Source organism: Sus scrofa, chromosome X, assembly GCF_054392235.1.
Source record: "Sus scrofa isolate SSC_HxYL_T2T_F1_AM1 chromosome X, Sscrofa_HxYL_maternal_Yorkshire_Landrace_v2.0, whole genome shotgun sequence".
Taxonomy (NCBI): Eukaryota; Metazoa; Chordata; class Mammalia; order Artiodactyla; family Suidae; genus Sus; species Sus scrofa.
In genome coordinates this window covers 67,270,199-67,288,298 of record NC_139401.1, presented here as the reverse complement: position 1 = coordinate 67,288,298, position 18,100 = coordinate 67,270,199, and the positions used below count along the sequence as shown (strand labels likewise).

Genomic DNA, 18,100 nt, shown 5'->3' with positions numbered 1-18,100 from the left:
GACAACAAACCTACGTGTATTTCTAAAAATGTGGCGGGACTCTTGTCCAGCCTGAGCCTCTTCTAGTATCTCAGACACCAAATACTCTTCAGCCCTTAAGGGTCAGAGGGGGAAAGTGGAGAGGGGGGATTGGAAAGTGCCCTAACTCTGATGGGGACTGAGAAAGGATCCTGGCACACATTTTTTAAAGCCAGTAGGCCTAATACTAATGCCCCCTCCCCCTACCCCACTTCTCCAGCCTCAACCCCAGCCACACCCACACGCTAAGGACCATCCAGGAGGGGGAGTGTGTGTGTGCGCGCGCGCGTGCGTGCTCGTGCATAAGAGAGCCAGAGAGACAGAGACGAGACAAAAAGAGACCGGGAGAGAGAGAGAGCGCGCCAGAGAAGGAGGCGGGGAGAGGGAGAGAGGGACAAGGACAGAAAAAGAGGGAGGGAGGGAAGGAGAGACAGAGAGAGACAGACAGACAAGAGATAGAAAGGAGGAAGGAGGACTGTCGGCCTTGGTGAGGAAAACTACAGAAGAGATAACGCAGGGGGCTCCTGCGGGAAGACTCAGGGAGAAGATCCCAGAACTTACCCTAAGACCGTGGAAGGAGTAGGGGAGTGTCTTTGCAGGACCTGGTTTTGGGGTCATCAGGCAGTAACGGTTACTGCATAGGCGTTGTCACTGAGCCAGAGCCATTTAACCCGCCCTGGGTAGCTGGAGACCAGGCTTAAGACACCCCACAACTATGAGTCTCAGAATGGTTAGGGGGGCCCGAGGCTGCAGACAAGGGGAGGAGGGGCACGTGAGGGCTGGGTCCTTTGCCTCCCCCCACCCTCCGCTGTCACTCATTACCCCAGCAGTCGCCCAGGGGGCGGGCCCCGGAGAGGTGGGGTTGGGGGGAGGGTAATCTTGGCAGGCGCCTGCTGCATGGCGTAGGTAGGGACTGTTGAGGGGGGCGGACGCCGGGGGGTTGAACACGAGTGGGAAGCGGAGAGAGACACGGGTAGGGGGAGGGGACCGGGAACCATTTGAATGAGAGGAGGGGATCACGGGTAGAGTGGGCTCCAGGAGATAGGGCGGGCACGGGTGTGACGGGGGGCCAGACTCTTGAGCCAGGTAAGGGAAGCAGGTGCGTAGATCTGTTTTTTGTGGGTTATTGTACTCGGCCCTTTGGTGTAAAGGGGGTGCCGCCTTTCCCGGGGGGCGGGCTTCTGAGCTCCAGAGGCTAGCTTTTCCTTCTCAACTAACGGGGCCCCGGGCGGGGGCTCAAGCTCCATCTCCAGTGCCTACGTTCCACTCCGCAATTTCCAGGCGTCCACTGGGCTGGGAGTCTCGCGCCGGGGGCCGGCGCTGTCTCGCGAGCCCCCTCCACGAGCCAGCCAATGGGGTTGGTTGCTGGCGCCGCCCGCCCGCCTGGTGCAGAGCGCTGGGCGCTGTGAGCGGCGCTGCCATTTAAAGGGGCCGCGACCCCTGTCCCGGCTGCTAGGGAGGGAGGTGGAGAAGGAGCGCGGGGCCGTCGCTGTCTGCAGTTCTAGGCTTGTAGCGGTTACACTAACCCTGCCGCAGGTAGGGGTCGGGCCTGATCAAGCCGAACCGAACCTGCAGGCGGGAACTCGCAGTAGCCGGGAGGGGGGGGGGTCCAAGGAGAGATCGTAGCTCCAAAATGTCTTCCTGTAAATGCCTGAGGTGGGGGGTGGGCAACAGGAGGAGGACTGGGAGAGCTCTAGGAAAAGGGGACGGGGCTGAGAAAGTGGGCGACCCTGAAAGGTAACTGGGGGGGAGGGGTTAGGAAGGGCAGTTTGTGGGGGCGAGGGAAGGGCTGAGAGGACCATGCAACGCGGGGAGGTGGGGGTGGGGCCAGACAGGGTGGGTAAAGACTGGGGAGCTGGGGGGCTCTAGGAGAGAGGGGAGGGGATAGAAACTGAAATCGCGGGGGCGGGAAAGGCTCCCGGTGGCAACGGCCCTAGGAGACTCTAAGGGGGCGTTCAGCCCGAGTTGGGCGGGGGGAGTGAAAGGTGAAGGGGGAGGGGATCAGGGAGTTGCAGTGGGGTGGCGGGGGTACGCGGCGAGTGGAACGACAGCCTGCCCGGCGAGTGTGGGCACTGGGCCAGGGCGGGGAACGCCTCTCCCCACAGGGGGCGCTGTATTTGGGAGGGGGGGAGTGGTCATTTGGACTAAAGCCTTTGGAAAGGTTTGTCGGTTGTGTTGGGGGCGATTCAGGAGAAATCCAAGTGGATAATGGGGTGTGTCCCAGAGCCTGTATTAGAAGGAATTCTGGCGAAGACCACCTCTTCTGCCCCCTCTTCTACCCCTACCCCCTCTTCTACCCCTAATCTGCAGCCCATATCCAGTCATCCTCATGGACCCCAGTGATTTCCCCAGTCCGTTTGACCCGTTGACCCTGCCAGAGAAGCCCCTGGCTGGAGACCTTCCAGTAGACATGGAATTTGGAGAGGATCTACTGGAATCCCAGACTGCCCCAACTCGAGGATGGGCGCCCCCTGGCCCTTCTCCATCCTCAGGAGCCCTGGACCTGCTTGATACCCCTGCTGGCCTGGAAAAAGACCCTGGAGTCCTGGATGGAGCCACTGAGCTGCTGGGGCTGGGGGGGCTGCTCTATAAAGCTCCCTCCCCCCCAGAGGTGGACCATGGTCCGGAGGGGACCCTTGCATGGGATGCAGGAGATCAGACCCTAGAGCCTGGACCAGGGGGCCAGACCCCTGAGGTGGTGCCACCTAACCCAGGGGCTGGGGCAAACCCCTCTTCACCTGAGGGGCTACTAGAACCTTTGGCTCCAGATTCTCCAATAACCCTGCAGTCCCCACATATTGAAGAGGAGGAGACCACCTCCATAGCTACTGGGAGAAGGGGCTCCCCTGAGCAGGAGGAGGAGCTTCCTCAAGGGCAGCCACAGAGCCCAAATGGCCCCCCCAGCCCTTCAGTGGGAGAGACTCTGGGGGATGGAATCAACAGTGCTCAGACCAAACCTGGGGGCCCTAGCCCCCCTGCACACCCTTCCTTGCCAGGTAGGTTGCCTGATCAGCTGGAAAATCAAGGTGAAGAGAGAGGGTCGGGGGGATAAGGAGGGTGGCTGTGTGTTTGGGGAGGAAGTGGGGTGGGGGGAGGGTGGAGAGATAAGGTTAGGAAGGAATGGAGGAGTTGGGGGTTTGGAAGGGAGGAGTGGGGTGTAGTGAAGGAGATTAAAGGGAGTAGGAGTGAGGGAAGCTCAGTGACTGTGGAGGAGGAATAGGGATGAGGTCTCAAGGAGTGGGTTGAGAAGAGTGGATTTGGTGGAAGAGGTTCCCTTTTTTTTCCCCAAGTAGGCTTTTGGTACTAGGGTCCTTCCCTCAGGATTTGGGGAGGACACCAGGCTTTGTGGTTCTAAGATCTTTCCAGCTGTTTTGTTCTGGGTCTGATGAATGATAACTAGGTTCTGGAGCCACCAAGTGCATAGTGATTTCAGAGGAATGGTAGACATGCAGGGCCTAGGATTGTGTGCCTGATAGGGGAGGGCCAGCCTAGACTTGAGAGGCTCTCATTTCTCCCCAATTCTGCCTATCGTGCCTCTCCCAGGCAGAGATCGGGGTCTTAGGTCTTATATAACCACCTGAGTCCAGGGGAATCTCCCCATACATAAATGTGGCCTTTTCCCCTTGCTACCTTTGGGTGGTTGCATTTGTTTTTGTTGGTAAACTGTAAATTCTGGATGAAAGATGTGTTACCTGTGTTTCCTTAACTCCCAGTGATTGGGACAGAAAGCTGGTGGGAAGGTAGGATTTTTTTTTTCATGAAAAATAGCTGCACCCCCCACTTAGTGCAGAGCTCGAGGTAACCCTGAGAGGGCCCCCAAGAAGCCACAGGCACTCAGAGTTTTCCCTTTCAGTTTTGAGTAAGTTCTTCCCCAGGAATGGAGGCGGGGGGGGGGGGGGGGGAGTTGGGTCAGGGAGGGGGTGGTGAGGGCAGGCTCAAGATTTAGGCTGCTTTCTGCTTCCTTTGCAGGAGATGGCCTGACTGGGAAGGCGAGTGAGAAGCCGCCTGAGAGGGTGAGGGGGGGAGGGGATTGGAAGGAGTCTGGTTCCCCCTATAGCTCTGGGAAGGACAGACCCTTCATTTTCCCTCCCAGATGTTATGCTGTGGAGGGTGTGTGTGAGGAGAGTTAGGAGGAGGGAGGGAGTGCTTGTGTCTACTGCTTCTTAAGGAGAAAGTCCAGCCTCCTTTTCTCCCCTCCCTCCTAAGGGCTGGGCCAAGGGTCCTTACTCTCCCCTCCCCCTCCTATCGTTGTACCCCCCCCCAAACCCTGTACTAGTGCAGCTGGCCCTTTAGCCTGGCCCTGGTGTCAGCTTTCCTCCCCTCCCCATGTTTCCAAGGTACAGAAGAGAAGTGAGCGCGTTAGAAGAGTAGAGCCTCCAAAACCTGAGGTTGTGGATTCCACTGAGAGCAGTGAGTAGGACTTGAGGAAGTGTGACCGAGTGGGATGTGGCAGGCCACGGAGCTCCTGGCTCCTGTAGTGCTGCACCATGCAGAGTGTGAAGTGCCTATCTCTGCTCTGGGTTGGCATGGTAACCAGGGGCAGTGGGGGAAATTAAAAACAAGAGCAGTGAGAATGGAGTTTCCTGTTTCAGCTATGCCATCCCTGTCCCCAAATCTTCTCACTTGGATCCCTTCCTTCCTCTCCCTGGGAGGTTACAGAGTAACTAAGGGAGAGTGACACCCGGTGGCTTGAGATTCCAATGTAATGGGGGTGGGGTGTAAAGCCAAGAACTACAGGGACTGGGGATCCCAGGATCAGCTGAGCTACCTGTTGGTCAGGTGATGGCTGGAGGCCTGGTCCCTTAGCCTTCTCTCACTCCCCCTCCCCCTCCTTCCTCAGTTCCAGTGTCAGATGAGGATTCTGATGCCATGGTAGATGACCCCAACGATGAGGACTTTGTACCATTCCGGCCCCGACGCTCTCCTCGAATGTCCCTACGCTCAAGCGTCGCACAGAGGGCTGGGCGTTCTTCAGTAGGCACCAAGATGACATGTGCGCATTGCCGGACGCCACTGCAGAAAGGCCAGACGGCCTACCAGCGCAAGGGGCTGCCACAGCTTTTCTGCTCTTCATCCTGTCTCACCACTTTCTCCAAGAAGCCCTCCGGCAAAAAGACCTGTACCTTCTGCAAGAAGTACGTGAGGGTCCTAGGTGTGGGAAGGGCGGGGATCAGTAATGGATGGAACAGAAACTAAATTTGCAAGAACCCAGCAGTGTGAACTGGGAGAGAGGGGTGATCTAGGGAGCGGGTCCAGGAGTGTTTTGGTTCCGTGCTCGTTGATCCCAGAGGAGGGCTGGAGGCTGATGAAATGAGAGGGTGGTCCAGAGTGAATGTGCAAACATGTCCCCACCTCCAGGGAGATCTGGAACACCAAGGATTCAGTTGTGGCTCAGACTGGTTCAGGAGGCTCCTTCCATGAGTTCTGCACGTCCGTCTGCCTCTCCCTGTATGAAGCCCAGCAGCAGCGCCCAATCCCCCAGTCTGGGGATCCTGCCGATGCCACTCGCTGCAGTATATGCCAGAAGACTGGAGAGGTGAGGAAGCTTGATGGGGGCTGATTGACAGAGCCTGGCCAGCCCTGAGCTGCCCCTGCAATCCTGGGGCTACAGGGGCCAGGCCCTGTGGAAGAGGGGAAGCGGGTGGGGAGTCAGCCATCGTGAGGGAGCGTATTCAAGGATAGAGCTTCTCCAGGATGTGTGCAGCTGGCCTTCCCTGCCTCCCAGGACCTCACCATCAAGTCGGCAGCCCGATGCGCAGGTTGGGAGGTCCCTGGGCCCACTGTCTGCTGTGAAGGTCTAGGGTGAGGCTGGGTGGGCCGTCCTTGCACTGGGGTGGGTGGTGGTGGCCAGGCCCCAGCTCAGGGTGTGTGTGTGTGTGTGTGGCAGGTCCTGCATGAGGTCAGCAATGGCAGCGTGGTGCACCGGCTCTGCAGCGATTCTTGCTTCTCCAAATTCCGGGCCAACAAGGGACTGAAAACCAACTGTTGTGACCAGTGCGGGGCTTATATCTACACCAAGACCGGGAGCCCTGGCCCCGAGCTCCTCTTCCACGAGGGCCAACAAAAGCGGTTCTGCAACACAACCTGCTTGGGGGCGTACAAGAAGGTGGGGCCGAGGGAGTAGTGTTTTAGAGGGCTGTGGAAGGGGGTGCGGTTCTTGGGTGTGATAAATAAAGGTGCCTGACGGGGCGAGGGCTGGGAGAAATAAAACAAATAAAGGGGGTTTCAATTGTATCTGTTATGTTTTATTTTTGAAGCTGGCTGGTGGATACACAGGTCTTTGTTATATCATCATCTATACTTTTTTTTGTATGCCTGAACTATTTCATGTTTTAAAAATTTAAAAAATAAAAGTGAAGGGACAAATCCAGCCTCAGCCTCTCCTTCCCCATCCTCACAGAAAAACACACGGGTGTACCCATGTGTCTGGTGCAAGACCCTGTGTAAGAACTTTGAGATGCTATCCCATGTGGACCGTAATGGCAAGACCAGCTTGTTCTGTTCCCTGTGCTGTACCACCTCTTACAAAGTGAAGCAGGCAGGGCTCACTGGTAGGTGCAAAGCCCTCTTCTCTGAGACCCCTGCTGGCCTTCCTTCTACCTCCCATACTCCCTTCTTCTAAAGTAACCCCTGCTGCCCGACTTCAGCCCCAACCACGTCTTCCCATGGATTTCCTGTTCCATCTCTGCACTGCCTTACACCTTCTGTGTGCTCTCTCTCTCTTTCTCTCTCTCTCTTTCTCTCTCTTTCTCTCCTCTCTCGCTTTTTCTCTCTATGCCCCAGGCCCTCCCCGACCCTGCAGCTTCTGCCGCCGCAGCCTCTCTGACCCCTGTTACTACAACAAGGTTGATCGCACAGTCTACCAATTCTGCAGCCCCAGCTGCTGGACCAAGTTCCAGGTACTCCAGACCCTGGACCAGGGATAAAGAGTGTGGTGACCTAGAGAGGGTATGAGAATTGGGATAGCTAAGGCCTGGGCAGAGCAGAGAACAAGCCTAACTCCCCCTACCCCACCCACCACACACATCTTGCCCCTCCCTTACTTGTCTTCCTTCCCTCCAGCGCACAAGCCCTGAGGGGGGCATTCACCTGAGCTGTCACTACTGCCACAGCCTCTTCAGTGGCAAGCCTGAGGTCTTGGACTGGCAGGTAAGATCCCCACCCCCACCCACATCTTGCCACATGACCAGACATCTGTATGAAGGGGTCCTTCCCCTTGGCTCTTGCCAGGTCCAGATGTCACAGCCCTGTCCTTCCCGCCCTGTGCCCTCATCCTAGGACCAGGTGTTCCAGTTCTGCTGCCGTGACTGCTGTGAGGACTTCAAGCGCCTTCGAGGTGTGGTGTCCCAGTGCGAACATTGCCGGCAGGAGAAACTCCTGCATGAGAAACTCCGGTTCAGTGGGGTGGAGAAGAGCTTTTGCAGCGAAGGTAAGGAGATGGCGAAGGGGCCGAAGGCCCTGTACCTCACAGCTGGGGAGAATGGCAGGTTATGGAGCGGGGGCTTGGAATGCGATCAGTGGGGCCAGGGCCTTCCACTCAGGGTGCTCTACTCCATCCACCCCAAGGCTCCGGGCACTGCCTTGAAAAGGCAGGGTCTCACGGCTCTGGAGATCTCTGCATCTCTGGACTCTTCCCTCCCGCCCCCTTTCCAGGCTGCGTGCTGCTGTACAAACAGGACTTCACTAAGAAGCTGGGGTTGTGCTGCATCACTTGTACTTACTGCTCCCAGACCTGCCAGCGTGGAGTCACCGAGCAGCTGGATGGCAGCACCTGGGACTTCTGCAGCGAGGACTGTAAGAGCAAGTACCTGCTGTGGTACTGCAAGGTAAGGAGGCAGCGTGTTACAAAGGAGCGGAAGGGTGGCAGGCAGCACAGGCTGTTGGGCCACCATCAGGGTATGGGCCAATCTCTAGGGAGGGGGCTCCACCTGGCCCCTCCACCAAAGGGAGCAGTTTGGCTTCTCCCAGGGCAAAGGGTCCAGCACATTTGAGCGAGGCAGGTCTGACCATCCTGTCGACACCCTCAGGCTGCCCGGTGCCATGCCTGTAAGCGCCAGGGGAAGCTGCTGGAGACCATCCACTGGCGTGGGCAGATCCGTCATTTCTGCAACCAACAGTGTCTGCTGCGCTTCTACAGCCAGCAGAACCAACCCAACCTGGATACCCAGAGTGGGCCCGAGAGCCTCCTGAACAGTGAGTCCTGGGCAGGGGGCACACTCTGTTAGAAGTGGTCTGGACTGATCCTGGGCCTGACCCCTTACCTTCTTATCTTCTGCATCCACCTCATCCCTGGCCAGAGCTCCTGGTACTGTGTTGTCTTTTAGCTTTTGGACTGTGCACTCACTAGAGAAGTCTGGTTTAAAGGTTCTAGGAGTTAGATCCTGATGCTTTTCTGTAAGGGATCTGTTTTAGGGAATGGGTGCTTACCCAGGTAGGGTAGGGCATGTGGGGGCTGTGGTTAGTTTTCAGAGAGAAGGAAGTGTCAGATAAGCTTTACCTTTAGTAAGAGTGAAGACTGTTGTCATTATCAGAATGTTACAGGAGTTCCCGTTGTGGCGCAGTGGTTAACGAATCCGACTAGGAACCATGAGGTTGCAGGTTCGATCCCTGGCCTTGCTCAGTGGGTTGGGGACCCGGCGTTGCCGTGAGCTCTGGTGTGGGTTGCAAACGCGGCTCAGATCCTGCATTGCCGTGGCTCTGGTGCAGGCTGGCAGCTACAGCTCTGACTAGACCCCTAGCCTGGGAACCTCCATATGCCGCAAAAGCGGCCCTAGAAACAGCAAAAAGACAAAAAGACAAAAAAAAAAAAAAAAAAAGAATGTTACCGTGGCCCCTGCACACTCCAGGAGTACCAGACTCCTGAGAGCTATCTAAATGGAAGGCCTCAGGGAGTCCCCAGGTGGCTTAGCAATTAAGGATCTGGTGTTGTCCCTGATGTGGGTTAGGCCACTGCTGTGGCGTGGGTTTGATCCCTGGCCCTGCTGTAGGCGCAGCCAAAAATAAATAAATAAATAAATGCGAGGCTTCAAATCATAGGTTATTGGGTAAACAATATTTTTCATCCTTCCTGGCAGCCAGGAGCATTTTGGCCACTGTTGCTGGGACCTAGACAAGACTAGATCTGGGGTGATGTGGAGGGAAAATTCTAGACTGCCCGTTCATATTTTGTCTTCCCTTAAGGAAGCTCTCCTGGAACAGGGGTGTGGAAAATGGAGAGCTAGTTCCTCAGGTGAGAGCATTCGTTTGTTTTGATCTACAGGTCAGTCTTCTGAGGTGAAACCCCAGACACCCTCTCAAACCAAAGTGGAGAACAGCACCACTGTAAAGACCCCAGAGGAAAATGGGAATCTGGGCAAGGTCAGGACAAAAGCCAAAGGAGAGGATGGTCTCAGAGAAGGGTACTATAGTCAGCAGCACCCATGTTCTTTTGTCTCTGCAGATCCCTGTGAAGACCCGATTAGCCCCCGCTGCTCCCACCCCCCCTCCACCCCCTCCACCCCCAGCAACACCCCGCAAAAACAAAGCTGCCATGTGTAAACCACTGATGCAGAATCGGGGGGTCTCCTGCAAGGTGGAGATGAAGTCCAAAGGGAGTCAGACAGGTGAGTGAGGGTACCTGGATGCCGCAGGCTGTATTCCAAGTCTTAAGCCTATGCCTGGGAGCTGGACCAAGGGGTTTCTGAGGTGACTCAAGTGTCCTACATCCTTAGAATCCCAGGGTTCTCTCTCAACATTTGGTTCAGGGGCAGGCCTTTTTTTTAACTTTTTTAAAATTTTAAATGATTTTTATTTTTTCCATTATAGTTGGTTTACAGTGTTCTATCAATTTTCTGCTATACAGCAAGGTGACCCAGTCACACATACATATATATACTCTTTTTCTCCCATTATCCTCCATCATGCTCCATCACAAACAACTAGATATAGTTCCCAGTGCTATACAGCAGGACAAGGGCAGTTTTATAACACTGGGTATGCGTTAGAGCTTTTGAGGGTGTCAAACAAGCATCAGGTCCCAGGTCAGATGTGACCAATCTGGCAGGGCCTCTGAGAAGACCCCTTTCTTGTCAACAGAAGAGTGGAAGCCACAGGTGATCGTGCTGCCCATCCCAGTGCCCATCTTTGTGCCAGTGCCTATGCATCTGTACTGCCAGAAAGTCCCGGTGCCTTTCTCAATGCCTATCCCGGTGAGTTCCCTGCCCTTCCTGGTGGGGGCCTCCTTTACCCTCCCGGGCTTGAGGCCCACCCCTCCCCCTCCCTTGCATCAGCAGTCCCTCTCACCCACTGGTGTGGTTCTCAGTGTTTAGTTGGGATTCATGCCTCCAGGTGCCTGTGCCCATGTTCCTACCCACTACCTTGGAGAGCACAGACAAGATTGTGGAGACCATTGAGGAGCTTAAGGTGAAGATCCCGTCCAACCCCTTGGAGGCCGACATCCTGGCTATGGCAGAAATGATTGCAGAGGCAGAAGAGTTAGACAAGGCCTCATCTGACCTTTGTGGTATGCCATGGACAGCGGCAATGAGGGAGACAGGGCGCTACCAGTCAGTCTGCCCGAGGGGGGCGGAGAGGGGTATTCTTGGTGCCTGGTGGGATGGGGAATAGTTGGGATCAGCCCCGGAAAGCCTGTGACTGCTGCAGGGACTAAGCCAACCTCTCTGCCTCCCAGATCTTGTGAGCAACCAGAGTGCAGAGGGACTTCTGGAAGACTGTGACCTGTTCGGGCCAGCTCGAGATGATGTCCTGGCCATGGCCGTCAAGATGGCCAACGTGTTGGATGAGCCTGGACAAGACTTGGAAGCGGACTTCCCTAAGAGTGAGTAGGATTCAGGGCATGCCTGCTGGGTACATTAGCATTTGTGCCATCAGGAAAGGAGTGTCCAGACTGCCCTTTGTGGCTCAGCGGATTAAGATCTTGACTAGTATCCGAGGGGATGAGGGCTCAGTCCCTGGCCTCGCTCAATGGGTTAAGGATCCAGTGTTGCCGTAAGCTGCATGTAGGTCACAGTTGCAGCTCAGTCTGGCATTGCTGTGGCTATGGTATACGCCGGCAGCTGCAGCTCCGATTTGACCCCTAGCCTTGGTACTTCCAAATGCTGCAAGTGCAGCCCTAAAAAAACAGAGAGAGTGGACTTCCTGTCATGGCTCAGTGGTAATGAACCCGATTAGTATCCATGAGGCTGTGGGTTCGATCCCTGGCCTTGCTCAGTGGGTCAGGGATCCAGTGTTGCTGTGAGCTCTGATGTAGGTTGCAGATGCGGTTTGGATCTGGCATTGCTATGGCTGTGGCATAGGCTGGCAGCTGTAGCTCTGATTGGGCCCCTAGCCTGGGAACTTCCATATGCTGCAGGTGTGACCCTAAAAAGCAAAAAAAAAAAAAAAGACAAAATAAGTAAATAAATATATAAAGAAAGCAGTGTTGCTTGTAACCCTGAACATGACCCTAAACAGAAGACTCCCACAGGGAGCAGTGCCAGAGATACTGGGGCAGGTGGACTCTTCTACAATTGAGTCTTATTTTTGGTTGTTTTTTTGTTGTTGTTTGTTTGTTTGTTTTTGTTTTGTCTTTTTGTCTTTTTAGGACCACACTCATGGCATATAGAGGTTCCCAGGCTAGGGGTCCAGTCAGAGCTGTAGCCGCTGACCTTCACCACAACCACAGCAACACCAGATTTGAGCCACGTCTGTGACCTACGCCACAGCTCACGGCAACATCAGATCCTTAACCCACTGAGTGAGGCCAGGGATTGAACCCGCATCCTCATAGATGCTAGTTGGGTTCGTTAACCACTGAGCCACAACAGGAAGTCCTGTTGTTGTTTTTCTTAATTGTGGTAAAACACCTAACATAAAATTTACCATCTTAAGTATCTTTAAGTGTACCATTCATTAGTGTTAAGAACATTCCCAGTATTGTAAGTTTGTGTGTATATGTGCCTCTGAGCACCCTCTTGGAATACAGCTTTGCCAGTTTCTGGTGAGCCTCCTGTTTGTGAGGCTCATCTCGAGTCAAGTGGATACGTAGTGGGGGTGTGATGAGAGGACTAAAGGACTGATGTCCTATAAAATAGTTGTTTTCTTCTTCCTTTCCCCTCTAACAGATCCTTTGGATATTAACCCCAGTGTGGACTTCCTCTTTGACTGTGGCCTCGTAGGGCCCGAGGACGTGTCTACTGAACAAGACCTTCCCCGAACCATGAGGAAGGTGAGGGCTGGGGCTGCTGTACCCACAGAAAAGGAGTGGAGGAGTTCCCGTCGTGGCGCAGTGGAAATGAATCTGACTGGGAACCTTGAGGTTGCGGATTCAATCCCTGGCCTCACTCAGTGGGTTAAGGATCCGGTGTTGCCGTGAGCTGTTGTGTAGGTCGCAGACGCAGCTCGGATCCCGCGTTGCTGTGGCTGTGGTGTAGACTGGCAGCCATAGCTCCGATTCAACCCCTAGCCTGGGAACCTCCATATGCCATAAAAAGCAAAAAAAAAAAAAAAAAAAAAAAAAAAAGGATGGAGACTCAAAAGGTTAAAGGGTGGGCACAGGGGTGGGGGTACTTGGCTTTTCACGGCCTTAATTTGGCCTTCCCTAGCTTCCTTGCTCCAGCACTGTGAGTGCTAAGATTCAGCCAAACTCTGCTCTCTCCCCAGTTAATCAGAGGTCATCAGAGCTGTTCCTGGGACAGCACACTATGGAAGCTCACTATGTTCCTACATCAGTCCCTCCTCCTCCGGTGGTGAACACCGTTCTGAGTAGCTTCCAGGGTGCCTCTGGTCTTACCTCTGCCACCCCTCCTTCTCTTCCCCTCCAGGGTCAGAAGCGGCTGGTGCTTTCAGAGAGCTGTTCCCGGGACTCCATGAGCAGCCAGCCTAGCTGTACTGGACTCAACTATTCATACGGTGTCAATGCTTGGAAGTGCTGGGTACAGTCGAAATATGCCAATGGAGAAACTAGCAAGGGTGATGAGCTGCGCTTTGGCCGTAAGTACCCAGGGAAGGAGGAGGGGAAGGGGCGAAGGGGAAGGGCAGTGATTCACTTAAAGATATCTACGTGTGATAAGGCTATGATCATTTAAGGGTATCCTGTGAAGATGGAGAGGAGTTGCAGAATAAGGGGAGATACTATCTAGGATTCTGAAGGCAGAGGGCTCTTTGTGTAATTGATGGGTTTGTTCTGGAGCTGGACGCAATTAAGGGGTGAAGGGGTTAATGGGAGAGCTAAAAGAAATTCTCCACGTGGAGTTGTCCTAATGCCACCCCCCTCCACTGCGTATCACTGCAGCCAAACCTATGCGTATCAAAGAGGATATTCTGGCCTGCTCAGCTGCTGAGCTCAACTACGGCCTGGCCCAGTTTGTGAGAGAAATCACTCGACCTAACGGTGAACGATACGAACCTGACAGTATCTACTATCTGTGTCTTGGCATCCAGCAGGTACCCCTGACACCTTGCCTCCCTTTCCATCCCTCAGCACAGCAGACTGTTCCCACCAGAAATGGTTCCTTCCCACTCCCTGTTCCTCACCTTGTCTTCTACCCTGAGCAGGTAGCTTGCTTTCGTCTCCTCCAGACGGGACAAGATAGGACAACACTCTTCTAAAATCAAAGCTGTGTGCTGGGACCATTTGCCAAGGAGCAATCTTCATTGCTGTCTGGGTTCCCTGAGTGGTGGGGTGATGTTTGGTTCCCATTGGGAGAGGTCAGCTGCACATTAGCTAACAAAGGGGTTCTGGGCTTGTGGAGAAGCTGCTGAGACGCATGTCCTCCCAACTTCCTCCTCTTCCAGCAAGGCCTCAGCACCTCAGGGCTGTAGGTATATCTGGGGGAAAGCACCCTGCATCACTTCATCAAGCACCTGTTTGCCATTGTCTCTTAACTCTCAAGGTCGCCGTGCCTGGGGCCTTGGACATCATCACCTTTCCTCTCAGACCTAGTTCCTAGTTCGAGATGTGTCTGTTTTTCTTTTTCTAGTACTTGTTGGAAAATAACCGAATGGTGAACATTTTCACGGACCTTTACTACCTGACTTTCGTTCAAGAACTCAACAAATCTCTGAGTACCTGGCAGCCCACGCTCCTCCCCAACAGTAAGGGACAGGGCCTTAGCCACCCTGATGCCCTTTCCTCTTAGCCACCCTGATGCCCTTTCCTCCATTCTTCCAGTGCACCATTCCAAGTCTTGGGCTCTTGGGTCTGCCACTATCCACAAAGGGCCTGAGGGCAGGACCATATAGTTGGGTGCCTCAGGATTTAGAGCTAGAGGAGCTGGAGCCCCTGTCCTTGAACATGAGGAGGGGACTACGTCTAAAGACCTATCTTTGGAGTTCCTGTCGTGGCTCAGTGGTTAACAAATCTGACTAGGAACCATGAGGTTGCAGGTTCGATCCCTGGCCTCACTCAATGGGTTCAAGATCTGGTGTTGCCATGAGCTGTGGTGTAGGTCGCAGATGCGGCTCGGATCTAGTGTTGCTGTGGCTGTGGTGTAGGTCGGCATCTACAGCTCCCATTAGACCCCTAGCCTGGGAACCTCCATATGCCATGGGTGCGGCCCTAAAAAGACAAAAAGACAAAAAAAAAAAAAAAAACCCACAAAGACCTATCTCTGGGACCAGAAAAGGTGTCCAGGGTTTGAGTAGTGAGCGAAGAAGGAAAGGAAGAAGTTGTGGGGCTCCTCAACGTTTATATCGGCTTGCCTATATAACTTGAGGATCATGAGCAAAGCTCCAGATACAGATGGAAACTGTAAAAAAAAAAAAAAAAATCCAGTCCTCCTGTGCAGTGTAGCAAGGTGTCTTGGTTTTTCACAAAGTGGCCCCTTGCCGAATGAGTCTGGCATGCTCACTGCTTGTGAGCAGGACGTGTTGGGGGCAGAAGTGGTCGGGTTCAGGTCATCAATCCCTCCTGACTGACCTCTCCCCATTGCCCGTTGCAGATACAGTGTTCTCCCGAGTGGAGGAAGAACACCTCTGGGAGTGTAAGCAGCTGGGGGTCTACTCACCGTTTGTCCTTCTCAACACCCTCATGTTCTTCAACACTAAATTTTTCGGGCTGCAGACAGCCGAGGAACACATGCAGCTCTCCTTCACCAACGTGGTGCGGCAGTCACGCAAGTGTACCACCCCTCGGGGCACCACCAAGGTGGTGAGCATCCGTTACTACGCCCCTGTCCGCCAGAGGAAAGGCCGAGGTACGAGGCTCCCCCTCCTCCTTTGCTCCCCCTACCAGCTTTCCCCTTTCATGTCCCACCTTGCCTGCCACCACGTTGGCCCTTTCCGTAGCTTCTCCATCCTTCCATTCCTGGGTTTGTAAAAAAGGTAAAAACAGCCACACCTTCAATCCACTGGGCAATGTCTGTTGCATAAATAGAAGGCCACTTGGAGTTCCTGTCGTGGCGCAGTGGTTAACGAATCCGACTAGTAACCATGAGGTTGCGGGTTCGGTCCCTGCCCTTGCTCAGTGGGTTAAGGGTCCGGCGTTGCCGTGAGCTGTGGTGTAGGTCGCAGACGCGGCTCGGATCCCTCGTTGCTGTGGCTCTGGTGTAGGCCGGTGGCTACAGCTCCAATTCGACCCCTAGCCTGGGAACCTCCATATGCCGCAGGAGCGGCCCAAGAAATAGCAAAAAGACAAAAAAAAAAAAAAAAAAAAAAAGAAGGCCACTTAACTGCCTGGTCCCCACTTTTCCTCAATTTAGGGCAGTTTACTTTCGGGGGTGGGAGATGGTGGACAGCTGGGAAGCTGTTGGGTGTGTTTGGCATGGGGGAGAGTTGACAACAGTGAAAGACAGACTTTCCATGGCACTTGGCTAGTAAGCATAAGCGCTGCAGCACCTTGGTTTCCATCCTACTTCTGGAATCCGTTCTCAAGGTCTCCTCTGGACCTGAACCTCTACCAGGGCTAATGTGCTGGGGGCTGGGGCCATCGCTGTTTTTCCTGAAAGGCAAGCCCAATCTTGCAATAAGATCTGTTTTATCAGTTTCTACGCGTAACTTCTGAGATCCCCTCTTCAGGAAATCAGCTTGGGGAAGATGATAAAAAGAGGCTTGAGCGGTGAGAACCAGGGTACACTGCACAGCAACACCCTATGGAACGTTTGGTTGGTGTGGAGAGACTGACTGACTCTTCTTCTGCCTTTATTTATTCATGAGACTGTATTTGGTGTCCCGGGGCCTTCTCCCTGTGCCCCGGACTGTGTTTCTGGAGGTGCCTTGTTGAGACTGCACTTTTAATGAGTCTTGGGTTATTTGCCTCCTCCGCAGACACAGGTCCTGGGAAACGGAAGAGAGAAGATGAAGCCCCCATCTTAGAGCAGCGTGAGAACCGCATGAATCCCCTCCGCTGCCCTGTGAAGTTCTATGAATTCTATCTCTCAAAATGGTGAGTTGGCAGGTTGGCAGGAATGGCATGAGCCTGGGGTGGGGAGCCCCCCGGGTCTACCTTGCTTGGGTACTGATCTCTGCCCTCCCACCACTGCCCCCCCCAACCACTGCAGTCCCGAAAGCCTCCGGACTCGCAACGATGTGTTCTACCTGCAACCTGAGCGATCCTGCATCGCTGAGTCACCTCTCTGGTATTCTGTGATCCCCATGGACCGCAGCATGTTGGAGAGCATGCTCAATCGCATTCTGGCTGTGCGTGAGATTTACGAGGAGCTGGGTCGTCCTGGGGAGGAAGACCTGGACTGAGCCCACGTGCTGCCCGTATCCATCTTTCACACCAGTGTCTGTCCTAGGGCCACATCCCATAGGGAGACTGGCCCAGGAACCAATACTACTCATTCTGAAGGGCCCTGACTGCCCTTTTCTACTCATCCATTCCCTACCTTCCCTAGGAATCCCTGGCTTTTACCTTCTCCCCAAACACTTGACAACCACGGGGCCCCAGTCCTCTGTATTCAGGGACTGGTCTCCCAGTGATGGGCAAAAACCAGCTAGGCCATTTTCTTCATGTTTCAGAGTAAACCCCTTCCCCTGGGGCCACACTCTGTGTGGAATGTTAATAGCTCTGGTGATCCTGTTGGCTTTGGGTTTCCTGACCCATCCCACATAGGTAAAGGCCCTTGTTCCTAGGTTTGGCCAAGGGAAGAACCCAGCTGCCTTCTCTGCCCTGTGCCCACTCCCTTCTCTACTCTTCCTGGGTACCACACTAAGGAGTCTTGTATGAAAGATACAAAAGAAACTATGAAAGTAATGAGGGGACCATTTACCTAAAACACAGAGTTTAGGCACTCTTCCCCTCCCATGAGATAACTGGTTGTTGGAACCCCTTCACCACCTCATCCTCCCTCCCACCCCTGCAAGCACCAACCCTTGGCGCTGCAATGAAAAAAATCTTCCAAATGCTTTCTTTTCCTCCAAGGCAGAGAATGACTCTTAAGTATGGGGAGCAGACTCCTGTCCCCTTGGTTTATGTGTTTGTCTCTCCCTCTCTCTGCCATCTTAGGTTGGCATGAGCCATGGTGTCAACATGCTTAGCCCCCTTCTGTAACTGCCTCCCTTTAGTTCAGTGGACAGAGTTCCCAAGGCAAAAACTACCTTCTGACTTGGGTTGGGGCTGGGTTCCCCACTCTTGTTCTTCCCCCATCGTAAGAGCCAGGCCAAGCCTGTGGGGGCCAAGGGTCACGCAGGATGGGATCTGTGGTCAAAGGATAGGTGAGGAGCTGTGGGCATGGGTCCTGCCCCTACTGCCTCCGTCTTCACTCTTCCCCATCTTGCCTCTGTAGTTCCAGAAAACTCTTGGCATCTGGAAAAGGGGTTCCCAGTTCTTTCCCTGTTGGCTTTGCTGTTCCCCAGCTTCCTTTTTGTGTTTTTATAACTGTCACCAGTTTAGCCACTGTTTAAATTGTATATATTGTTCTGAGGCGCCTGGCCTGTCCCTTCAGTGAGCCATGCCCACCCTTGTGTTGTAGTGAGAAGCTGTTGTCACGACTAACCTTCTGTCTCTGGAATTGTTTGTTTCAAATAAAGAGTTAAAATTGTCCTTTGTCTTCTCTCAGGGAGGGAGGGGCAGTGTTTGGAGGGACTAGAGATAGAGAGGAGCAATGCTGGATAACTTCAGGTCTCTCAAGGTGTAAAGAAATGAGGTGTCTCAGGGTTCCCA

At 54.0% G+C, this 18,100-nt stretch overlaps 2 protein-coding genes across 19 annotated transcripts in view; one reads left to right on the top strand and one right to left on the bottom strand.

The window, feature by feature from the left end:
* NONO (non-POU domain containing octamer binding) overlaps nt 1-773 on the bottom strand; it is a 36,851-nt gene extending 36,078 nt beyond the window's left edge. For all 4 annotated transcript variants that reach the window (XM_085006272.1, XM_085006270.1, XM_085006271.1 and 1 more), the window contains exon 1: nt 580-773. Coding sequence is in view for 1 of the 4 variants with exons in the window: in XM_085006267.1 (XP_084862393.1) it covers nt 580-636 (57 nt within the window). In the remaining 3 variants the exon portion in view is untranslated. The remainder of the gene's footprint in view (nt 1-579) is intronic.
* ZMYM3 (zinc finger MYM-type containing 3) lies at nt 321-17,978 on the top strand. Of its 15 annotated transcripts, none has more exons than XM_085008398.1 (25): nt 321-505; nt 2,329-3,014; nt 3,988-4,031; nt 4,362-4,428; nt 4,859-5,153; nt 5,377-5,554; nt 5,906-6,124; nt 6,419-6,569; nt 6,802-6,917; nt 7,081-7,167; nt 7,297-7,447; nt 7,672-7,844; nt 8,046-8,211; nt 9,278-9,375; nt 9,458-9,620; nt 10,093-10,205; nt 10,345-10,519; nt 10,688-10,834; nt 12,120-12,223; nt 12,819-12,987; nt 13,289-13,440; nt 13,977-14,091; nt 14,937-15,191; nt 16,261-16,378; nt 16,494-17,978. In XM_085008398.1, exons 2-25 carry the CDS (start codon nt 2,348-2,350, stop codon nt 16,684-16,686), a joined length of 4,116 nt encoding a protein of 1,371 aa, XP_084864524.1. In that variant the 5' UTR covers nt 321-505; nt 2,329-2,347; the 3' UTR covers nt 16,687-17,978. The 15 variants fall into 15 exon arrangements, 14 of the variants coding, with proteins under 14 accessions (XP_084864524.1, XP_020936163.1, XP_084864521.1 ...); XM_021080504.2 differs by having other exon boundaries at nt 4,356-4,428; XM_085008395.1 differs by lacking the exon at nt 321-505 and adding an exon at nt 887-924.
* The last annotated feature ends 122 nt before the right edge of the window (nt 17,979-18,100 follow it).